At 41.8% G+C, this 25,514-nt stretch overlaps 1 protein-coding gene across 2 annotated transcripts; it reads right to left on the bottom strand.

Annotated features, from left to right (window-relative positions):
* Positions 1-4,230: 4,230 nt before the first annotated feature.
* RRAGD (Ras related GTP binding D) lies at positions 4,231-23,558 on the bottom strand. Of its 2 annotated transcripts, none has more exons than XM_070733201.1 (7): positions 22,897-23,558; positions 17,262-17,551; positions 16,196-16,395; positions 14,643-14,757; positions 9,378-9,520; positions 6,763-6,911; positions 4,231-4,924 (listed from the first exon to the last, which is right to left on the bottom strand). In XM_070733201.1, exons 1-7 carry the CDS (start codon positions 23,105-23,107, stop codon positions 4,773-4,775), a joined length of 1,260 nt encoding a protein of 419 aa, XP_070589302.1. In that variant the 5' UTR covers positions 23,108-23,558; the 3' UTR covers positions 4,231-4,772. The 2 variants fall into 2 exon arrangements, with proteins under 2 accessions (XP_070589302.1, XP_070589303.1); XM_070733202.1 differs by having other exon boundaries at positions 22,945-23,446.
* Between the last annotated feature and the right edge of the window lie 1,956 nt (positions 23,559-25,514).

Genomic DNA, 25,514 nt, shown 5'->3' on the forward strand with positions numbered 1-25,514 from the left:
GAAATATCTTCCCCAGGCCTATACTGTTTATGTATGGTATGTTGTGTGCATGTTTTTTAAATTATGGGTTTTTAGTTTTCTAATTATTGAATTTGTATTATGTATTGTTTTTTGTTGCTGTTGTGAGCTGCCCCGAGTCTGCAGAGAGGGGCGTCATACAAATTTAATAAATAAATAAATAAATAAATAAATAAATACATACATACATACATACATACATACATACATACATACATACATACATACATACAAAACAGGTGCTTACACATAGTACATCCTTGACCACAATGTGTTTGCTTTTGTTAAGTACCACAATTTCACGACTTATTACGAAGTGTCATGTGTGAACCCAAACACAATTCTTTATAGACATACTGCATGTAGCAGGTCACATGGTGCTTTGCTCCAGCTTTTTTACTTAGAATTTCTGATGTCCTATATAATACTTGTTGTGAGCCGCCCCGAGTCTTCGGAGAGGGGCGGCATACAAATCTAATAAATTATTATTATTATTATTATTATTAATTAATACCAATACTATCAGAGCTTTGTTGCTTGCCAGTTGGCTTCCAAGCGGGTTACTATCTTTAAAATCCAACATAATGTTCTCCCCAATGTGGGTCCAAGCCTAGTGCCCACGCTGATGAAGGACACCAAACCACGAGGTGAAGGTTTCATTTCCTTTTTATTGGAGTGCTCCAAGAAAAGTGGTCCCATTATACTAAAGACCCAGGACAAAGGCTTTATACGTTTTTGCTGAAACAGAATGCATAACAAGCAGGGATAAGAAGAAATATAATCTAATAAACATTTTAGTAATGAACTAACAATTTGTACTATTGGCCTCCATCCGTCCCTATTCCTAAGTCTTGGCTAATGAATGTTTCAGGAGTTACCCAATACACATTCCATTTGCTCCTGGTTATCTCTATTCCTAACTTTCAGATGAGCTATGCAACATGTCTGTTTGTTACTGTTCTGTCTTCTAACCACCTACAATTGCTACAAGTGTTACATGTACATATTCTCTGTGAATAAGCATTCTTTGTTCTGGTCAGAGACCACAACTGCAGACTTCGGAGCCCACTCTCCTTTCTTTTTTCTTTTTTTAAATATCTTTATTCTCCTTTCAAGTGTATGCCATAACCTTGATTTGTTTTAGCAGCCAGCCCATCCATAGTTTGGCCCCTGTATCCCTTTAATCCATCGTGAAACTGAAGGTTCAAGTTGTGTCCGCAGAGTGCTTACAAGAGTCCCTATCTTTTGTGACCATTTTTTTTCTTTAGAAGCTCCCCATTTGTGGAATATTCACTAGATATAAGGCTGGGATATACCTAGTATTTTAGAAGCTGTTGGAACTTTGGCAATGGAAAGAATGCATTTGTGTGATGTACAATAGCACCATTAGCCTGAATGCATGAAATGCAGTTATAGATTAGAATTTCTTGAATTTGCTGCAATATTGTACACTACAGACATTGAGGTTACAGCTATACACCACTTGGAAGTACTGTATATGATTAAAGTAGAATAAAAGCTCCTCAAACCACCATAGAAATAAATCCAGACTCATGGAGAACAGTTGACAGAAAAATGGCCTGTCATTTCCCCCCCATTTGTATAGATTTCCTTCTGAATATGAATGAAGCAATGCTAGTACCGGTAGTAGAGAAACAGCTCTCCCTTCTGGCGATGTTAGAAATGTAACTCTTGAACTCTGGACTATAATATTCTAATGAATTAAGTATTTATTTTGGGTTATGGAATTCTCTGCTCACATTATTGGAGTTTGGATCACTAAAATGCTGCCAGAATGCCCCCAAATATCATTTAAGTACAGTACTCTTTTCTTGGCTGAACTGAATTTGAATTATAGAATGGCAGATAAGATTGCTGCCTTCCTCATTCCATAAGGCCTACCCTGTGTAGCACTGCCCTTCAGATACATATGTATGTGTTAGGTTTGTCATTGAATTGAGATGCTTTATTTCAGATGAGCAGATCTGGAGTTACTTGCTTGTTCAACATAGATAATGTTACAATTCCTAGGCAATTTGTAGCTCTATTTTTTGGTATGAATATTAGTTTGCCTTTACACTAATACACAAATGTACATATGCATATGCACATACTACCAGAGGAGGAAAAATACCTTTTTGTAATTCAAATGGTTTAATAATTCAAATCAGAATTTAAAAATGAACAGGTGGGGGGAGATCTTTACAAAACATGAGACTTGAATAACTAGTAATCTAACTTGTGTCTTTCCCTGAAATTATACTGTTAAGGTACTTTTTTACTATATTAGCTGTCTCTAGTGGGTCACTTTCAATGATTGTAACATATCAATAATAAAAAATGATAGTGAAATTGAATATTACATGTACACCTCAATTCATAATCATATGCATTTCCAATACTATACTAACATTTTAAATCCGCTATTTGGAAAAACTAGAAACACTTTTATAGAGTGTGAGAGAGTGGCATAATTGCTAAATAAATCTCTTGATTTTCAAAAGCTTTGTCTCAAAAAGGATGTTTCCTTTAAGCTTTTCATTTTTAACTTCATTAACTGGAAAGAACAAGCTATCCTTAATTGCCCAATCATTTATCTGGTGTGAAGAAAACCAGAAGAAAATGATATACCTTTCAACCCGGATAAGACGGAGTGGTTGTGGGTCCTGCCTCCCAGGGACAATTCCATCTGTCCGTCCATAACCCTGGGGGGGGGGAATTATTGACCCCCTCAGAGAGGGTCCGCAACTTGGGCGTCCTCCTCGATCCACAGCTCACATTAGAGAAACATCTTTCAGCTGTGGCGAGGGGGGCGTTTGCCCAGGTTCGCCTGGTGCACCAGTTGCGGCCCTATCTGGACCGGGACTCACTGCTCACAGTCACTCATGCCCTCATCACCTCGAGGTTCGACTACTGTAATGCTCTCTACATGGGGCTACCTTTGAAAAGTATTCGGAAACTTCAGATCGTGCAGAATGCAGCTGCGAGAGCAATCATAGACTTTCCAAGATATGCCCATGTCACACCAACACTCCGCAGTCTGCATTGGTTGCCGATCAATTTCCGGGCACAATTCAAAGTGTTGGTTATGACCTATAAAGCCCTTCATGGCATCGGACCAGAATACCTCCGGGACCGCCTTCTGCCGCACGAATCCCAGCGACCAGTTAGGTCCCACAGAGTTGGCCTTCTCCGGGTCCCGTCGACTAAACAATGTCATTTAGCGGGACCCAGGAGAAGAGCCTTCTCTGTGGCGGCCCCGACCCTCTGGAACCAGCTCCCCCCGGAGATTAGAACTGCCCCCACCCTCCTTGCCTTTCGTAAAGTTCTTAAGACCCATCTCTGCCGTCAGGCATGGGGAAATTGACACATCTCCCCCGGGCCTATACAGTTTATACATGGAATGTTTGTGTGTGTGTTTGCTTTTAATAATGGGGTTTTTAGTGTTTTTAAAATTATTAGATTTGTTTTTTACATTGTTATTGTTATTGTTGTGAGCCGCCCCGAGTCTACGGAGAGGGGCAGCATACAAATCTAATAAATAAATAAATAAATAAATAAATTTATAAAGATAAGCAAAACTAGAGAGAATCCTATGAATTAGTAATGATTATTATTCAACTCAAAACAAGTATGTCTTCACAGCCTTATGTTATACTGCTGTTTACCAGAATTCTAGCAAGCAAATGCAAACTCCATCAGTTCAAAATATTCAGTGTCTCTTTGAACTACGGCATTCAAGGAGTGAATAGGTAGTTTCCAGAAGTAATTAATCCAAACTGAAAATGGTTTCAGCCGACATGTTTCATATGAGACATCCTTTCTGCAATACTGCAAACAGCTTCTGGAATTCTCAGAAATGTTCCAAGAAAAAGTCGACTCTTCAATTTTTCAATGCTGGTTATTGCCTATGTTTCTAGAAATTACTGGAGTTTTCTATCACACCATTCTTGAAATTAAAGGCAGGATCCCTCTAGACTCTAGATCTTCTGCCTTGTTAGTATTCACTTTATAGTATATAATGTAACTCTCAGGAGTAAACAATGTCACTCAGATTTAAAAGGCACCGGACATTTCTCTTTTGGAGTCATTATGTACTTGTGCTTTATCCTTTCTGCACAAAATTATTAAAATCCCCATTTTTATTAAACCACGGTACTTTTTCCAGTCATTCTCAAATGTAAAAAATAAACAAACCAGACACAACATGCATCCATTTCAAAATAAGTCTGTTTATCGAAGGTTACTCTTATGTAGACACAATATAAAGAATAAAGAGGATTTTTCCCAGAATTTATGGAATGATTGGGGAGACACTCAATTTCAAAGATATTTTAAAAACAATTTTAAGTGTACCAGTAAGGACACCTCGCAAATGTTTTTATTGCTATTGTACTGTACTTTTAATTTCCAGCTAACAAAATGGAAAATATTCACAGGTGTTAAAAAGTCATCTTACCACGTTCTCTTGATTGTTCATTTGTGTGCAGCATGTAGGCATACTATGATATATATTCTACTCAAGACTATACATAAAAAGTAACATTTTGTTTATCAAAAGTCCATTTTCATCATGAAATCAGTCGAAAGTGCAAAACAAGTCCTGTCCTTAACATGAACACAGAATATGATTTACAGTGTTTTGAAGAGTGGCTAGTGTGGAAAATTCCAACTGATTCACCAGTCCCATTTGTCTGATACCATTACAGCAAATAATAGGCGATAGGTGCTACCAGTGGGCATTAAGAGTTCAGCTACAGTTGCATTCTAGGTGTGCCATTATGTGTGGCCCTTTTATTCTTCTGTACTTGGTTCTGATTCTTTTGAGTTTTGACTACTTTCATTCTCACTTCAAATACTTCATGTATGGCCTTGCGGAAGCAGTGGAAATTGTAGTCTATTAGTCCTAAGGAAAAAGAAAACACATGTGAATCTGTTGGTCCAGTCTGAAAACCAAGAGGCGGCATGCTGAATGTCTTACCTCCTCCAAAGTTTCCTGGGTTGTAGAGACACAGACTAGCTTTTTCAATGCTAGTCCTCAAACTATGGAATACTCTTGTCACAAACGTATGTCTGGCTCTTTCCCTCTTTGCATTTCCTAAGGGTCTGAAAATGATCTTGTTCAGGTGTGCTTTTTAGTTTGGACAATGGAGCAAGTATTTTTGTTTATTATGTTGTTGTTATATTCTATTGTTTTTGTTTTGCTTCTTTGAGCTTCTGCCCAAAGTTGTTATTATTTTAAAAATTGTAATTTCCTCGAAGTAAAACGTGAAAAACAAAACAATTTTCCATAGTCCAACTACCACTCTCCCCTCCTTTTTTCCCTATTTAGGCTGCCTGATTAAAAAAACCTTAACAGCTTGAAACTTGATAACAAATTTACTCACTAGATCTAATTTTGTATTATTAAAATGGGGTTTAGCCTAGTTTTAATCACCAGGCAGTACTATCATTATTTATTTATCAAAAGAAAAAATATATACTGAGCCCATGATTTAAAATATGTATGATGTATATAGAGAAAGAGAAGAGGATTTTTTTTTTAATTGAGAAAGTATTTTCCAGAAGCTTTTGGGAAAGGAAACAAAAAATAAAGAAAAAAACTTTGGACAGGATCCCAAAAGGCATATCCAATGGTATTTTTCCTTTGAAAGAACAGACTCCTTGAAACTTCTTGTAAATACAATAGTTTGCTGAAACCTGTGTTACAATTCCCAGTTTTAAAATAAGTGTGCATTATATCTAATTTTCTGTGCACTGGCCAAAAACTGTTTTTGTTTGTTTGTTTGTTTGTTTATTTATTTATTAATCACAAATTCTATCCACAATCTCAAAGCAATGGATGAAGCACTCTCTTTTCCAGTTTTCCCCATAACAGTGTACACTCGGATGAAAAGGTGTAGGTGGCCCAAAGTCACCAATTAGTTTTCATGAGTGTGAGTGGACCTAAAGCTGGTTTTCCTCCCCTATCCCAGCTATCACCTTAAACCTTAAATTGAACCACAGTGCCATCTCTCCAGATTGCTTAACTATGTTTATACATCCCAACAGCTTTACAAAGAAGAATGCAAATGACACATTCTATTAATTATTATGCTGACATATAAGACACATCAGCTGTGGGAAGGAAGAAAAAGAAAATATAAGACAGAATATCACCTGATTTCATTTAGAACATTTTTGATTTCTTGTGTTCATTTGGGAATCTTTAATATGCAGTTAGGTTTAACAATGTAGCTGCTTTGCAGTGACTACATATAATAAAATATTTGACAAATTGTTTTGTTATAGGAAATGTTCATTAAATCTAAATTTACATCATTTGCCTTACCTTCTGTTTACGAATCTACATAAATTAGATAAATTAGAAGATTGCTACATTTGTTTTTATCCTTTTAGCTACATAGTAAAATACACTGCCACAATCTAGTCAATTCTAACATAGAATGCTGAAATTAATTCCATTCTTCAACCCATTCTCAACACTATCTCAATGCTTACATTTACTAAATAGTTATATATTTTTGGTAGTTTGATTTTGATACGATGCTGGCTGGAAACATGCTAACTTGGAAGTCCAGGGAGTTGAAGGCCACATATCTTAAAGTAGATACATTGTGTTCGACTGTGTTCTCTACACAATGTAGAGAAACATTGTGTTCGACTATAGGATCAAGACAGAGAAACATTTTCTTACAAAGGAAAACTAGACTATAGACAGGTTTAGGCAAAACAGTTGAATACCTTTTCTCTCAAAGCTTTCTTCTCTGACAAAGCAGACTAGTGCAAGGAACTTTGTCACTTCTTTTAGGTAAAGGACTGTGGCATTGTTCAATTTTATAATTGCTGTTGATTCTTTATCATAAGGTGTTCCGGCACCATCTTTTTTGAGCCTTAATAGGATTGTGAAAGGAGAGAGTTGAAAAAACACAGCATTAATTTGTTATGGTCTAGGGACTATATTCTTCTTATAGTATTATTTAAATATAAATTACATATTATGTGCTTAAAGTATATCCAACTATAATCTACTGAATTATAAAACAGCTGTGATAGTATTGGTGAAGATAACCACAGTAAATTAAAAGAATTCATATTAAATATACATATATGATACATATATGATACATAAAGCATTACTAACATAGTGGTGTAATGCAATTTTTTTTCAATCAACCAATTTTTAAAATATTAATATTAAGATCATAAACTAAGATGTTAAAATATATAGAATACAAAGAACACATTAACATTAATCTACAACCATATACAGTACACCATACAAAATGGGAACAGTTCTCATTTAATCTATTTACAGATTAAATATGATTAAAATGTAACAAATATGAATACAATAAATAAACAAACAAATAAACAAACAAATAAATAAAAATTGGGGAAAGAACAAAGAAACATTCAAACAGAAATGTGTTGGAGATGGCAGTTGAAACGTTGCCTGAAAGCTTTAAGAGTGGGACCTTTCAAATACTACAGGGAACAACTTTTTAGATTGCAGAAATAGTTTGCTTGCTAGCTCCTGTGGCTTAGTGGTGGAACTTTTGCCTCACAATCAGGAGATTGTAAGTTTGATCTTAGGTAGGCAGATGTAGAGTCTCCTGCTTGGGCAGAGGGTTGGACTAGATGACCTGCAAAGTCCCTTCCAACTCTGTTTATGTTATCTGTTACATCAGTAACAGTAACAGTAAATAATTAAAATAATCAATGAACAAACTACAATCTGCAGATGCAAATTTTCTTGGATGATTTTAGTAATCATCGAAATCTATAATAGTATACAGAGAAAAGGTCTTCCTTTATTAAAATCATTTAGACTTTGTATTTCACAAAACCAAAGAAAAAAAATACTGAATTTGGCTGAATGGCTAATTAAGAATCAATCAAATTGCTTTGTTAGATGTTCTACACTTACTGCACCAGGTAGCACCATTGCAACTGCTGAACTATGTGTAAAGGAAACCACAAACAGAATGCCCTGCTGCAAAGCAAGTGTGAAGTTAACAGGAGTACAGTAGCTGATTTAGATCTACTTATAGATCCTCTTGGCCAAAGATACACTCGAGCCTCCACTGATTAAGAGGATTTTGATAATAACATCAAACTATATGTTGTGTATTAAGCATTTAAATTTAAACTAACTGTTTACACCAAGGTCCACTTTGAAGAGTGAGATAATAAAGAGCGCTGATTGGTTCAGTCAGCCGGCAGCCCTCTATTTAAAGAGAACTTGCCTGGCTGGCCTTTTTATTTGTTTGTTTGTTTGTTTCAAGTACGTACAAAGATATAATAATATTTATATACATGATACTACTAAAAGAGAAACATTAGGACAGGGGACGGAAGGCACTCTGGTGCACTTACGCATGTCCCTTACTGACCTCATAGGAATCGGAAGAAGTCAACAGTGGAAAGTCTAAGGGTAAAGTTTTGGGGGTTAGGTGATGATACTACAGAGTCTGGTAGTGAGTTCCATGCATCAACTACTTGTTTACTAAAGTCGTATTTATTTTTGTTAGATTCACACTACTTGCAATAAAGAGCTGTTAGTCACACTTCTGCCTCCTGCCTCTTCAGTAGGAGAACTTAACACTATATGTCTATTTGGACTCAAAAATCAGTTTTTTATACTTCAGGGATGTTCTGGGAAATACAAAATAATAACAAACTGTAGAAATACCTTCTCTCTGTTACCAATGGATAAATACAATTATTTATATTTTTTAGAAATTCCATTTCAACATCAAATCTATTAACTTACTGTATATATCAAAAGGTTTTCTGAAAATTAGCACAATATTGTCCCCCAATTTCTCTTGTATAACCTAATAAAGCATGATATACATAATCTTTATCTAAAAAAATTAAGTATCATGTCAAATCATCCTGAATTTAAAAAGTCTTGCCTTAAAAAAAAGTGGGGGGGGGGGGGAGAAATTGAGCAATCCTCTCTCTTTTCATTACCAGATTGTCATCACATCTAAAACTATTCTCCATTTTAAGGCTAAACTATTGGGAAATAAACTAGCCTTATTCTCATATCCTCTTTATTAATTTTTCTCCACATCACTCCAACTCTTTCCATTCCAGGCAGTGCACTTCAAAATTCATCATAGGATCTCCTATGTATGTACATGTACTTAAGCACACAATACAACTGTGTGATTCTCCAATGTATTTTCAACATAACTTGGACTATTTTTCCCAACTTTGACAAAGACCAAATTGCATATCATTGTATATGCAAATGTTAGGTTTTTCATTACAAATGCATTGCCATGTGACAATTATACAGTACATTAATTGCAAACAAGCACAAAAGTTACCAAAATACTCCAACTTACCCATAGATAGAGGAGATGTCAATGACAACATCTATCATATCACAGCTGAGCTCATAGGTTTGCATGTCCACGGGGGTACTATCAGTAGCAATATAAATTTTACTTACTACATCAAATAGAAATGCTTTCTCAATTCCAGAATTCTACAAGGGAACATGGATTTTGTTACAATATAATTAATACATAATATATAATAAATATGTAATATATAATATACAATGCATACTATACTGCAGGGGTGCCATTGGGCCGCATGAGAAATTCGGATGGTTTTAGAGGACCAGACTAATAAAATTAACTCAGTTCTACCCAATGCTGTATATAGTATACATATGCTATCTTTTCATAAACAAACAGTATGTTAAAGATTTATAATACAATGAAAATATGGAGGACCTAATGATATCATTATTTAATGATGAGATAATGAACTGCAACCAGCTTGTGATTGTTCACTTTAGAAAATTGTTAACTTTAAGAGTGTTTGGAAAAACTTGCTGTTTTAGGTCAAGATATCATGTTAGTTTTTTAAAGACCGGCATCCCTTTAACTTAGTAAAGAACAGTAAATGAAACATTTCAATAACATGAAAATGTTCAATGCGAGTAATCTAGCCTGTTTTGGGCCTGAACAAGTTCATTGAAGTTAGGTTCAATATCTGAGGTGGATATGCGAAGAACAGCACACAAGTGATCATCACTGAGAGAGTATCTGTATCTGGATTTGTTGAACTTCATCAGTGAGAATGTTTGTTTACATACGTAGGTGGAACTAAAGAGAACTACCGTGTTTCCCCGATAGTAAGGCAGTGTCTTACTATCTTTTTACCCCCAAAAGCCCCACTGTGTCTTACTTTGGGGGTATGTCTTACATTGTCCCGGGCACCCGGGGCCGGCTCGTCTTCGGGCTTCGGCCCGGGCGAGGCCTCTTCTCCTCCGGGCGGGCGGCGTTAGGCGGCGTTGCGCGGCGTCGGGCCTGGCCTCCATCCCTCCTGCGCCGCGGCGGGGCCGGTCCGCGATGTGCGTCCTGGGGGCGCCCGGCTGGCCGGCTCCGGAGGCTGCGGCTCCTCCCGCTGCTGCCCAACGCCGAGGATGCCCCGCGCTCAGCCCGGCTATGGCAGCAGGCAGGCAGGCAGCCCCAGGCGCGGCAGGGAGAGCAAAGGCGGCTTCGGCCCGGGCGAGGCCTCTTCTCCTCCGGGCGGGCGGCGTTAGGCGGCGTTGCGCGGCAGGCGCGGCTGCCTGGAGGAGAAGAGGCCTCACCCGGGCCGAAGCCGCCTTTGCTCTCCCCGCCGCGCCTGGGGCTGCCTGCTCTCCCCGCCGCGCCGAAGCCGCCTTTGGTCTCCCCGCCGCGCCTGGGGCTGCCTGCCTGCCTGCCTGCTGCCGTAGCCGGGCTGGGCGTGGGGCATCCTCGGCATTGGGCAGCAGGCAGGCAGGCAGCCCCAGGCGCGGCGGGGAGAGCAAAGGCGGCTTCGGCGCGGCGGGGAGAGCAGGCAGCTCCAGGCGCGGCGGGGAGAGCAAAGGCGGCTTCGGCCCGGGCGAGGCATCTTCTCCTCCGGGCGGGCGGCGTTAGGCGGCGTTGCGCGGCAGGCGCGGCTGCCCGGAGGAGAAGAGGCCTCGCCCGGGCCGAAGCCGCCTTTGCTCTCCCCGCCGCGCCTGGGGCTGCCTGCCTGCCTGCTGCCCAATGCCGAGGATGCCCCGCGCCCAGCCCGGCTATGGCAGCAGGCAGGCAGGCAGCCCCAGGCGCGGCGGAGAGACCAAAGGTGGCTTCGGCGCGGCGGGGAGAGCAGGCAGCCCCAGGCGCGGCGGGGAGAGCAAAGGCGGCGGCGGGAGTAGCGGACGCCTCCCTCGCTTTTAGTACCGTGTTTCCCCGAAAGTAAGACATATGTCTTACTTTCGGGGTATGACTTATATTAGCCGACCCCCCTGAAACCCCCCATATGTCTTACAATCGGGGGGGTCTTACTATCGGGGAAACACGGTAACATATTTAAGGGCTAACAGCTAGCCTTCACTAATTCTTCCGATGGGAGTCCCAATTCTCTGCCTGAGTGTCAGAAGAACAGAGCACTAGTAGCTGCTGCAGGGGACAGGGGAGGAAGCACGTGGTATCTGTGTACCACTCCTGTACTGCTCACAGTTAGGGGATTTTTTTCGGCACTTACCACTCTAAAGACCGAGACCCTGGCCTGACCTAAACCACCCAAGTTGCGGACCCGTACAGACCCACCGGACAGACCCCTAATTGTTTGCTTTACTGCAACACAAAGCACCACAGTCACTGGTCTGCTCGCAGCAGTATAGATCACGCCATGCCGCCACGCCCACCCGTTTTAGCATAGAGTTGAAGGCGTGATTCATCAGGAAAGCAGGAACCGGAGGAGTCCCGGCAGATGCGGTGAGTTTTTTCATTCTCGCACTGGAGCGGACCCCGACCTCTGTGGACCGGTCACAGATAGCGGGCGGGCCAGTCACAGACAGCGGGTGGGCCGGATGCAGCCCGTGGACCGCCCCTTGCCCAGGTCTGCTATACTGTATGCACATATACACACAATTATATATACAAACACAACAATCCATCCATCCAGTCTATCTTCCATCTATCCATCATTGTCTGTCTGTCTATCAGTCATTTTCTCTGCCACACCCTCTCTCTACATTACATAATACCATATAATATATCTGATATTGCATTTTACCGCTGACAGGCAGTTGGGATGTCCCTCCCACCACACCATTCCTGGTCCTGCTTTTTGCCACCAACAAGCAGGTAAGCTGCTTCCCCCTAATTTTTGATCCTGACTGTGGGAGGATAAATTGTTCAAATGTACACGGAAGATCATTGTCCATTATACCATCGTGTTAGAGGAGTAATACCTCATTAAAAAGCCTTGGTCCAGCTGGCCTGGCTGGTAGCACCTTGTAAGGGGCCCTTTTCCAGGGTTACAGAAGATGGTCAACGGTTTTGAAGGCAGAAGAGGGCTTTATGCCCCAATGGTAGATAAAGTGGCAAAACCATCTTCTAGAAGAAGGGAAACTCTGAGTCCAAACCTCCACTGCCTTGTGGCTATATCCATCATTGGAAAAGGCTTCAGAACTAAACGTTGAGGAAAAATCAAGAGCCAGAGTCCCAGAAGCAGTTTGTGACTTTATACAGCCACATTCTGATAACTCCTGTGACGTAACTGGAACCAATCATATTGATTTTGCCATTCTATTGGATTATTTCAGAAACATGGCGAGTGGTGATCTGCTGCTTTGGTAACAGTTTATCCTCCATACTAACCTACACAGGCCTTGTGCTCTGGAGAGGATACTCCAGCTTTGCATACAGTGTATTAGGAACTCTTTCCAGAGCACAATACCATAGTCTTTCAAGACTAAGGGATGCCAATGAATAATAATATAGCTGCCCGGAGATGCTGAGAGTCAGGATATAAATTTAAAGAAGAATTATAAAATAATACATGGCACAATAGAAATAAATTTCCTAGAACTCTAGGATTCTAGACTTTAGGAAGTGATGTCAGTGCCTAGAGGCTGTTAGGGTCTGGATGGGTGCCAACAAGCTCAGATTCAACCCTGACAAGACGGAGTGGCTGCGGGTTTTGCCTCCCAAGGACAATTCCATCTGTCCGTCCATTACCCTGGGGGAGGAATTATTGCCCCCCTTGGAGAGGGTCAGCAACTTGGGCATCCTCCTCGATCCACAGCTAACATTAGAGCACCACCTTTCGGCTGTGGCGAGGAGGACGTTTGCCCAGGTTCACCTGGTGTACCAGTTGCGGCCCTATCTGGATAGGGAGTCATTGCTCACAGTCGCTCATGCCCTAATCACCTTGAGATTCGACTACTGCAATGCTCTCTACATGGGGCTACCTCTGAAAAGTGTTCAGAAACTTCAGATTGTGCAAAATGCGGCCGCGAGAGCTATCATGGGGCTTCCAAGATTCGCCCATGTCTCGGCCACACTCCGCGGCCTGCAGTGGTTGCCCATCAGTTTCCGGTCACAATTCAAAGTGTTGGTAATGATCTATAAGGCCCTACATGGCATTGGGCCAGAATACCTTCCGGACTGTCTTCTGCCGCACGAATCTCAGCGACCGATAAGGTCCCACAGAGTCAGCCTTCTCCGGGTCCCATCGACTAAACAATGTCGTCTGGCGGGACCCAGAGGGAGAGCCTTCTCTGTGGCGGCCCCATCCCTCTGGAATCAACTTCCCCCCGGAGATTAGAACCGCCCCCACCTTCCTTGCCTTTCATAACTTACTCAGTCTGGCAAGGGGGCAGAATCTCCATTTCATTTGCTGAGATATATACATGAATATCATCAACTTATTGATTACAACCAGCTCCATCTTCCGGATCACCTCATAACTTACTCAAAACCCACCTATGTCACCAGGCATGGGGTAACTGAGTTAGCGCTAGGCTATGGTAGATTTGTATATGGTATGACTGAGTTGTATGGTTTTAATAATGGTTTTTTTTATGTGCTTTTTAACATATTGGATTTGTGATATTGTATTCTGTTGTGAGCTGCTCCATGTCTTCGGAGAGGGGTGGCATACAAATCTAATAAATAAATTAAATTAAATTATCTGGTCTGTCTTCTGTCAATCTTCATAATCAATTGTAATAGTGAGATACTATTTGCTCTTCTTGATGACCTTTGGTGGGATCACAATGGGAGTCATACACCATCCTGGCCTTCTTTGATTTCTTAGCAACCTTTGATACCATTGACCATGGTATCTTTATGGATTGGATTAGGGGACTGAGAATGGGCGGCATAGTGTTCCTATGATTCTTTGACTAGGGCTGGCTCTAGTTAGTGTTAGAGAAGGGTTAGCCCCAATGCCCCTGTTTTGCAGGCTTTAATCTCTCACTACTTCTATTTTGAATCTATATGAAACTGCTGGGGAAATTATCTGCCAGCACAACTTTGTGACCCTTACACCTCTGCCCCAGGCCAACTGAGTAATGCAATCAAGATTCTTTCCTGACATCTGGAAGCTGTGGGCTCTGAATGAGGGAAAGAACAGGCTTTAGCTAAACTTTGGCAAGACAAAGTACCGGTGGATTTTGAAATCCTTCCACTTCTGAAAATTTTCCATCCCTATCTTGGAATGCACGTTTGGTGTTTCATACAGAATCTCATAATGGCTTAAATAATAGCAGTATTTTTCAAAAAAATTAAAAAATAAAATGTCCTTTTGCAATAAACACGAAAAATATAGGAAATGCATGTACACGCAAACATATTTACCGAGACAAAAATGTTAAGTAGATTTTCCAAAGTTGGGAGCTGTGGAATTAATTTCTGAACCACTTTGCTGAATGCTTCAAATATTGAATGATCGTATATACTTGTCAAATAAAAGCTGCAAAAAGAAAAAAATAATCAACACGTTCATTTGAAATAAACACTGTGAAGAGTTTAATAACAATACATAAAGATGCTGGATAAAATAAATTAATATTTTATTTTATGGCTTGTTTTATAAGCCCTACAGAATATATTGATGGAAAGCAAAGTAATAACCGAATGAAGGGGAAAAAACCCCAGAGCACGGGATTATAAATAATACGGACTTGATCTTATAATTTTCAAGGAATTTTTCTCACCAGATAGTGGATTAATGGTAACATGGTTCATGTACTGCCTAATTGGGTTGAAGTGATGTTTGTAATGACGAACAGGTAGACTTTGACTTATGACTGGTCATTTAATGACTATTCAGAGTTACAACCTACTTGAAAAAGTGGATTTAAGACCCAAGTCCAAATTTCTGACAGTTGTGCCCTCCTCTGATTACATAACTACACCTCAGGCACTTGGCAACATGGTTGCATTGATGGCCATTAGCACATCCTGTGGTCATGTGACCTTGGCCTTATGAGGGTTAGGCCCAAAACTGGAACTCACCTTCAGTTTTGGGCCAAACCACACTACAACCAACAATGGGTTTACATTCACTTAGCAACCACTACAAAAAAGTTAATTATTATTATTATTATTATTATTATTATTATTATTATTATTATTATTATTATCATTTATTGGATTTGTATGCCGCCCCTCTCTGTAGACTCGGGGCGGCTAACAACAATGATAAAAACAGCATGTAACAATCCAATAATAAAACAACTAAAAACCCTTATTATAAAACCAAACATACAAACAAACATACCATGCATAACTTGTAATGGCCTAGGAGGAAGGAATATCTCAACTCCCCCATGCCTGGTGGTATGAATGAGTCTTGAGTAGTTTACGAAAGACAGGGAGGGTGGGGGCAATTCTAATCTCTGGGGGGAGTTGGTTCCAGAGGGCCGGGGCCACCACAGAGAAGGCTCTTCCCCTGGGGCCGGCCAAACGACATTGTTTAGTCGACGGGAGCCAGAGAAGGCCAACTCTGTGGGACCTTATCGGTCGCTGGGATTCGTGCGGTAGCAGGCGGTTTCGGAGGTAATCTGGTCCAATGCCATGTAGGGCTTTAAAGGTCATGACCACCACTTTGAATTGTGACCGGAAACTGATCAGCAGCCAATGCAAGCCATGGAGTGTTGAGGAAACGTGGGCAAATCCTGGAAGCCCCACGATGGCTCTCGCGGCTGCGTTCTGCACGATCTGAAGTTTCCGAACACTTTTCAAAGGTAGCCCCATGTAGAGAACGTTTCAATAATCGAACCTCGAGGTGATGAGGGCATGAGTGACTGTGAGCAATGACTGCCTGTCCAAATAGGGCCGCAAGTTTGACACTATGGGGCTTCTTTTAATATTACTCTCCCCAAACTCCATTGCACTGCTTTTCTCACCTCAAGTGGATTTTTTCTAGTCCAGCATCTGCAAGGTCATCATTAGCCCGCTGATGAATGTCTCTTTGTGTTTCAATCTTGTGATCATCAGACAAACCATCTACTTTGTGAATAAATATTTCAAAGTTTATATCTGGATTTACTTTATATGCTCTTGTCACAGTAAGGTGCAATCTAGCTAATGCTTCCATGTAGTCATCCTAAAAAAAGAATTACAAAAAACACATGACTGAAAATTTCAACATGAATTCTTTTTACTCAAAAAAGCATTATATGAAACTCCCATTCCGTTTAAATAGTATTTCATTAATAAAGTAGAAGACGGAATCCCAAAGATGCTTTTTCAAGAGGCAATTGGACTTCCTGCTTTTTCTTTGGTTTCTGTACAACTGTACAGATCTTACTCTGCATTTCCCAGTTCCAATAACATTAAGGAAAAGAGTTTAAAAAGGTGGACTGTTCTGCAGTGAGAATCCAGGATGTGGAAAGAGTCCTGTTGTAAAAGGAAAGTTTGCATGCAGTTCTCTGGAGAGTCACATTCTACTTAACTCCATCATCTATTCCAGTGATGGCAAATCAGGTGCCAAAAACATATGTGCACGCACTATCTCGTACGTGCATGTGCCAACACCCATAATTCAATGACACCATGCACAACCCCTCCGCACTGTCCCATGCATGCATGCGCGCATGATCCCGCTCCTCTGTTTCCTGACTTCCAGTGGGCCTGTTATGTCTGGGGTTTTTTGATTTCCCCAGGCTCCACAGGTTTTCTTGGAGCCTGTGGAGGGTGAAAACGGCCTCCACTACCACTCCGAGGCCCTCTAGAGGACAAAAATGTCCTCCCAGAGCCGAAAATCAGCTGGCCTGCGCCCACATGCATGCTGGAGCTGAGCTAGGACAACGGCTCACATGCCAGCAGATATGGCTCCATGTGCCACCTGTGGCACGCATGCCATAGGTTCGCCACCACGGATCTATTCTATTCCTCTACTCTCAGGTGGCGTTCATTGGTGCAAATTCAAGGTTTGAGAATGATTTAAAAGTCAAATTTTCTTCTTCTTACCTGAGAATCAATCACAAATATCAATGCTCCTGTGCCACGAAAAATCATTTCGTAGTCAAAAGTAGGATCAAAAAAATCAATTTGGCCAGGAAAGTCCCATATCTGAAAGTTAACGAAGGAGCTGTTGGAAACATCTTCTCGGCAGATCTTGTTAGTGCTCTCTAAAAAAAGAGTTTCATTTGGTGACATTTTATGGAAAACAACTTTCTGAATGGAAGATTTTCCACTTCTTCTCAGTCCCATGAGCAGGATTCTTGGCTTAACTTCAGTACTAAAAGGATCACTGAAATCTAGAACCAAATAAAAACATTTTTTTAAAGTTTATACTGTACCTAAAGTGCAAAACTATATTTTATATCCAAATCTGAATGCAACTTAAATGTATTATTGTAACTCTTCTTTGCAATTTAAATATTCTTTTATTTTCTGGCGCCAGAAAGGGGCAGCTTAATTTGAAATGATCAATATTTACCGTATCTTTAAATAGTATTTTTCTGGCTATTTTTCTATCTTTCCCTGCTAGTTTGAAAAAAAAAAAACTCTCACAAAATAAGCCAAAAGTGTGGAAATAAATGCAGATTGCAATCAGAACTTCACATTGCACATGCCATATCATGTTCCTATCTCATAACCGTGCAAACTTTAATAATGAAAGATTCACACACACACACACACACACACTTGTCCAACCTTGTTTTATTTTAAAGTTTGGAAGAAAACATATTACTGCTCCCTTTAGAAACTAGATAACATTAAATCACAGGAATACATCTGATAAAGAACCTGGAAAAGTATACCAATTTCTGTGATATCTATACTTGAAATATTTATGTTCAAGTGCTTCTCAAAACATTATATTTTTTTTAAAAAATTGCTTGAGTATCTACTGCATGTCAGCTATGTTACTTAATATAACCCCTCTGAAACAAAGAGAAAAAAGTCTATTCATTCATATGAGAACACACAAACCTTAATGTTTAGGCCTGTATTGTATGAAGCCTAACATTTGAAGCAGTTCTACCCATTTTCAGTAAAGACAAAGATACCGGTAATATAGTCTAAAGGAAAATATTCCACGTGGCCCTGAAAGTGTTGTAAAAACTATTTTCTGTTTAAGCCCAAAGGTTTAGCTCTGCAGATCCATTTACAGAAAAAAATTCTCTGCAAAAGTACCTATACATTGTATGTTGAGTGCCATCATTCCAATACACTGGTTTATTAAAACAAGAAAACAAAATCAATGGGACAACTGGCTGGAGTACAGCCTGCAATAATGAGACTGACATTCACAGCTGCAGAGAGATTCTGAATCCTTCTATGGATCTTGCCTTTTATGGATCTGAAATGGGACTTCCTTAAAAAAAAAAACCTTCATGTCTTTGTGATACATGCACTATCTGCACATTGGATACCTGCCCCACTATACAATTTTAAAAGTTTGCTTAAACCTTTTTTTCTCCAAGTTGTGCTTAAGTTCTCAATCCCTTAACAATGTTTTTGTTTTGTATATGACATACACAAAAAATATTCATGTTATAAACTGAATGATCACCAATGTATGAATTCCATACTAGTGCAAAGACCTCATTAGAATAGAATAGAATGGAATAGAATAGAATTCTTTATTGGCCAAGTATGATTGGACACACAAGGAATTTGTCTTGGTGCATATGCTCTCAGTGTACATAAAATAAAGTATACATTTGTCAAGAATCATGTGGTACAACACTTAATGATTGTCATAGAGGTCAAATAAGCAATGAAGAAACAATCAATATTAATAAAAATCATAGGATAAAAGCAACAAGTTACAGTCATACAGTCCTAAGTGGGAGGAATTGTTGTCAGTCACATGCACATTTCTTTCCCTCTTCCCTCCCCCTTCTCTTCCTGTTCTTTCCCACAAAACACAGCTACAACTGACAAAAGTGATCTATATGTTCCCTCAGTCAATTGCTCTCAAAGCAATTAGAAACAGAAAACCTTTAGATAATCTTTCAGAGCAATAGCTGCCTATAGTATTTATCTTTATATGTATTTGGGGAGCACAAATGTTTAAAATCTTTTAAAATGAAAGAATAGGTGTGTGTAAATACACCTTTTTAACTTTAAGATGTATATGTAAACAAATATATAGATAGAAACGTAAGAGGCCATTTTTTGACCTATCACATTAGGGATTTAGGATGTGTGTTATGTGTGAAAATACAGTTAGCTGCCTATTCAGACTTAAGTCCTCTGCAATGGTGTGCTTTTTGTTCTTACTCCTAAAATATAGATAGGGAACAATAGTTTATTTTTATTATTTTACACCTATATCACTATTAACTACTTTTACAGCTGGTGAATTAATTGTTATCAAAGAGTTTGAGCTGCACTTGAAAAATTATCAAATCCTAGTTCACTAAGGCAAATGTACACTTTCTCAGGCTCCAGGCTTAGTACTCCATCTACAATATTAACCAAAATTCAAAGATTTTTGTAAAATGTAGCTTGCTACTGTTTGCAAAGTGTCTCTGCTCTGACATCCTGCAAGAAATAGGAATAGGAATAAAACCACATTTGCTTAAAAACCTTATTATAACTCCCAGTCCTAATATCAGGATCTATTAAAAATTCAGAACACATCCCAAGAAGTTAGGTCAGATTTCTCTGTACATCATCACAATGCATGACACAAATATATATTTCAATCTAGCACACTCACATATTGCTAGCTAGGCAAATCTTGCCTGCTGTCCAGCCCATCTAAGTCTTAGCATCATTCTATTCTCATATTAAAGGCCAACTATAAGCTATTCCAGCTCAAAGTCAAACTCTATTCAGTTATTAAATTCCCCACAAATTCTCAAAAACCTGTATCAATCTGCTCCTAAATGACCACTATTTTATTTATTCCACCTTTTTCATCTTCTTCTCTCACTTAGTAGTAATTTTTGTGTTTGTTCATGCATACATTAAATTTTGCTTTACAGCATCCACATTCAATTCAATTTCATTTCATTTATTGGATTTATATGCCACCCATCTCCGGAGACCCTCTGCCCCCCAAATCCAATTGCTTCTTTGCCCCCCCCCAAAAAAAATCCAGTCTCCTTGCTACCAAATTTATTCCTCATCAAAAATTTCCTTTCTCCACCAATGTTGCCAGAGTTTGTGGCCATGAGAAAAATATTAGGAACCCTACTTTGTAGAATTACTAAGTGGAAACCTTTGGATTTGGCATCCCTGGGAAAATAATACTGTGTGTGACCAGCAAAGCTGAAGATAGAGAGCCAAGAAAATGAATGACCTGGAAGCAATTTCTTTTTCCATTCCTTCTTAAAATCCCAAACTAGGAACAATTGTGTGTTTTACTGCCTTTCCGACCTATCCCTTCTCTTCTCTACAGCAGTGATAGCAAAGAAAAGGAGCAGCTTGGATTGTGAGAAATATTTCTAAGCAGCAGAGATGGAATAACTGAGTTTCTTCTTGTCTTTATCCAAGAATACAGGTGACCCCCACCCATCATTTCTTTTAAACTATGTTAGATATAAGAAATGATTCCACTATACCACCAAAGGTGTATACAGGCATTTTCTCTTAAAGGAGGATGAAATCAGGACTTGTTTTGAACGAAAGGATCAGGAATTTAAAAGAATCCCAGCACATCCTAAATGTCAGTGAATTGCCATATTTTTCGGATTATAAGATGTACAGGTATATAAGGCGCACCCACATTTCAAAGAGATAAGAAAAAAAAGTTTTTGTCCTCTCCAGCCCCCAGGAGTGCTATGCAAGTCTCCCAAACCTTCTGCGTGCCCCATTTTTGCAAAAATGGACCAATGCAGATAGTTTGGGAAACCTGCAGAGTGCTCCAAAAACATAGTTTTTGTGAAAAATGGGCCATTTTCCACCCATTTTTAGCAAAAATGGGATGGGCAGAGGGTTTGGGAGGCCTGCAGAGTACTCCTAGGTCAGTGATGGCAAAACTTTTTTTCCTCGGGTGCCAAAAGCGTGTATGTGCACACTATTGCACATGAGCAAGTTCCCACACCTATAATTCAATACCTGGGAAGCGCGAAAATGGCCTCCTCCACCTCCCTGGAGGCCCTCTGCAGGCCAGAAATGGCCTGTTTCCCAACTTCTGGTGGGCCCGTTAAGCTCATTTTTCACCTTCCCCAGGCTCCAGAGGCCTCTCAGGAGGCTGAAGAGGGCAAAAACAACCTCCCCCACCCTCCTCAGGCCCTCTCAAAGCTGAAAATGCCTTGCCAGAGCCTCTGTGCAAGCCAAAAATCAGCTGGCTGGCGTGCACATGCATGCTGGAACTGTGCTAGGGCAATGGCTTGTGTTCCAGCAGGTATGGCTCCGCATGCCACTTGTGGCACATGCCATAGTTTCGCCATCACTTTCCTAGGTGTTGGAGAAGGCAAAAATCCTTCCGGGTTTTTTTGCCCTTTTTTTTTTTTTTGGCAAAAACAGGGTGAGCAGAGGGTTTGGGCGGCCTTCAAAGTGCTCCTAGGGACTGGCGGAAACAAAGTGCCGGTTTTTGTGGAAAATGGCCCCTTTTTGCTCATTTTTTCCACAAAAACGAGGGTGCATTTGACAACCCTCATCCCACAGGAGTACTTTGCAGGCCTTCCAACCCTCTGCGCGCCCCCTTTTTGTGAAAAACAGACCCACTTTTTGCAAAAATGGGATGCAAGGGTGGGGCTTCTGGAGGCCAAAATGCCTGAATTAGGTGTATAAGACTCACCAACATTTCCCCCCTCTTTGGGGGTGGGGGAGGGGGAGTCTTATACTCTGAAAAAATACAGAATTTTTTTCCCTGTTAAACCACACCAACTTCCAATTTGCAAAGACAAAAAAAAGCAGCACTTATCCATTCTGGTGCTAAAAAAAAGATAGCTTTTTAAAAAAATCCTTGCTACAAGAGAAAAGGCTGCATCTAAGACTAAAGGGTTGTAGTAGGGAAAGGATTGCAGTAGAGAAAGCTAGGCAGAGCAAGCTCCTGAAGGGAAAGGTAAATACCAATTTAATTTTTAAAATATCTCGCCCACTCCTCCGTTCGCCGTTTGTCAGTTCTGATTTTTTTAAGGCATCCCCTCACTCACTGCCTGTGGTGAAATAAGATTGGAAAGCTTAGCCTTTTTTACTGACTGTCGAATACTGGAATTCAACGGCGGGGATGGAAGGGAACCATCTTTGCTTTGCTCCCCCCCCCTCAAGCCAGCTGATTCTCTTTTGCTGGCTCCCCCCCCCCCCTCTTTCCGCATGCGTTCACACGGCACACTGAACCGCAGGGGAGTACGCCGAGTTACGCAGACAATTGGGTCCACCGACCCAATTCGGTTTAACCCCGAATAAAACTTGTGCCCCAAGAGTGTGTGTGGGTAAATGTTTAGGGCGCGGTTTCCACCCACCACGGAACCCAACCTTTACGAAGCTGGGAGGAGCCCGAGTTTAACTCCCAGCCGCCCCCAGCCTCCCTCGACCCCTGCTGCCCCATCCTCCACTCCCGGGGCGCACTACCCGGGTGCCGCCGCCTGGGCTTCCCCAAAAAAACAAAAGGCCTGGCAGCAAACCCGCCCAAAACACAGAGGCTGCTCGTTCTTCCTCCGTCCTCCCTCAGTTTTCCACCGCAGGAACTACTTACACGCCCCGTCCCCGCTTTTCTCGTGGTCGCCATCCGAGAAAGACTCACTCTCATCCCCATAGTCGGCTAGCCCGACAATCTCGTCCTCCTCTTCTTCCTCCTCCTCTTCTTCCTCCTCCTCCTCTTCCTCGTCTTTTTCCTTCTGGTCTTTTTTTTCCTCCGTTCCTTCGTTCTCCTGCTGCTCCTTCAACTTCCCCGGCGCCTCGCTCATCCTGATCCCGCCCCGGCTTCGTCCTGGCCGAGCACCGCTTTCCCCGCCGCGTCGCCCTTCCAGGTTGCCTCTCGGGAGGGGGGTTCGAGCTTGAATTGTTTCCTTCCTTCCTTCCTCCCCTTCTTTCCTCCTCGTCGCAGTTGTCAAAGGAAAGTCAGCCGAGGCCCTGCAGTCCCTCCCAGAGGAGAGAAAACGGCGTGACCCAAGTCACCTGACAGACACACGCATATACACACACACACTACTCGCTCATGGAGTAACATAATAGTTAGGCGCACAGAAGTGGGAACTGCAGGGGAGGGGGGTGGCTATCCAGGAGCGCGTAGCCTGCTTGTTATTGTTGCGGCTGGGCGCTTGGGGTAAATATAAAAGGTTGCTCGGGGCCGACAACGCTTGGAAATAGGCTCTGCTACTTTTCCTCACGCATGTAGTAGTTTTTATAATGGTTAACGGTGGGGAGACAAATAAACTCTACTTATGCTCAAAGGCAGCATCGAATGAAAAGATTCGCCGCAGGAGGACTTTTCTCAACAGCAGGCTTTCCTAGTTATTAAACTAGGTTACTACTACAAGTTGCCAAGGCATGGAGCATTTACAGAGTGTATCCTTTATTATTTGATTGGCTTCCAAAGAGACCGGAGGGAAGAATCAACCGCGAGTATCTGCAATATACAATGTTGTGCGTGCGTGTGATAGTCTTGATAGCAAAACTAGTGGGTTGAGTAAGCATGTAGTCATACTACAAATACCAGTGTTGCATAGAAACGCCTTATCCAGGGTTCTGTTTTTTAAAAGCCGATTTCACACGGGGTAAGGTTATAATTTGCTTCCGTTTATGTTTGTGTGTATCCTGCGCAACGCGGACCAGCTGCTATTGTTTGCCGTACTACTATTCGGAACTGAATCACATGACAGCAATAGAAGAGGGAGCTGACCAGCTGCTTCAACCCGTACATGTGCGGTTGGTTTTTGTTTTTCTGCCAGTTTCCGGCCTGATCAGGCTCGTTTTTTGAACTCCGCCTTTTCTCTCCCGTCCCAAACGTGGTCCTGTTGTATTAAGATTTTAGATAGTACAGTAGTTCTTTTAAAAAAAACAAGTTTTATTTATTAAATTTTACAGATTAAAAATAAATACATCACAATTATTTTTTACAGATCTTTACCCATTTCCTTATATTTCTGATATTACAGTATTATATACAGTGTATTTCACATTTATATATCTATTTGTTTTATGCACCCTTACACATTATTTATTTCATTTTTATGTATTTATCCATTTTTGTATGCCCTTACAAATTTATTTATTTATTTATTAGATTTGTATGCCGCCCCTCTCCATAGACTCTGGGCGTCTCACAACAACAGTATCACTATACAGTGGAACCTCAAGATACGAACTTAATTGGTTCCAGGGGGAGGTTCGTAAGACGAAAGGTTCGTAAGACGAAACATTGTTTCCCATAGGAAACAATGTAAAGTCAATTAATCCGTGCAACAAACCCCCCCCCCGCAAAAAAACGCTGCCGCCCGGCTGTCACCTTTTAAAACAGCCGGGCGGCTTCCCTCTCTCTCTCTCTCCTTCCTCCCTCCTCCTCCTCCTCCTCCTCCTCCTGTATTCCGCCTCCCTCCCAGCCCGCTAGGCAAGTCAGTGGTCCCCGTCACGGAGCACAGCCATGTGGGCTCCGCTCTGTTCCCTGCCGGCCCGATTGAGGGGCCGACGGTCTCCGCCAGGGAGAGCTTCCTGGCTTTCATTCTTGTTGGATTCACGAGCTTTCATGCCCAGGAAGCTCTCCGAAGTGAGGAGAACCGCCGCTGTCGCCGCTCGGCCACGCCTCCTCACCTGCCGCCCGCCCAGGATGCAGACCTGCTGACTCGCCTGCCGCTGGCCCGATCCTGCGTCTCTTGCTTCTGGGCTGGCTCCATTCTGTTCCCTGCCGGCCCGATTGAGGGGCCGGCGGGAGGAAAGCGAATGCCTCTCTTCGTTGCGATGCCTGGCTGGCAGCGGAAGATGTAACCGAGCCCACGGGGCCGGGCTCCGTGGCCGGCAGGGAACAGAACGGAGCCTTCCACGGCAGCTGCCTGCTGGGCTGGTAAGAGGGGGAGCCGAGCCCAGCCCCGTGGGCTCGGTTACATCTTCCGCTGCCAGCCAGGCCATGCTGGCGGAAGCGCAACAAAGAGAGGCATTCGCTTTCCTCCCGCACGCAGCCGTCTGACCGTGGGCTCCTTCCCGATCTCGGAGAGCTTCCTGGCTTTCGTCCTTGTTGCATTCGCGAGCTTTCATGCCCAGGAAGCTCTCCGAGATCGGGAAGCCGCCCACGATCACTCGGCTGCGGGCGGGAGGAAAGCGAATGCCACGGGGCTGGGCTCGGCTCTCCCCCCTACCAGCCCAGCAGGCAGCCGCCAC

The sequence above is a fragment of the Erythrolamprus reginae genome, chromosome 1 (assembly GCF_031021105.1).
Source record: "Erythrolamprus reginae isolate rEryReg1 chromosome 1, rEryReg1.hap1, whole genome shotgun sequence".
Taxonomy (NCBI): Eukaryota; Metazoa; Chordata; class Lepidosauria; order Squamata; family Dipsadidae; genus Erythrolamprus; species Erythrolamprus reginae.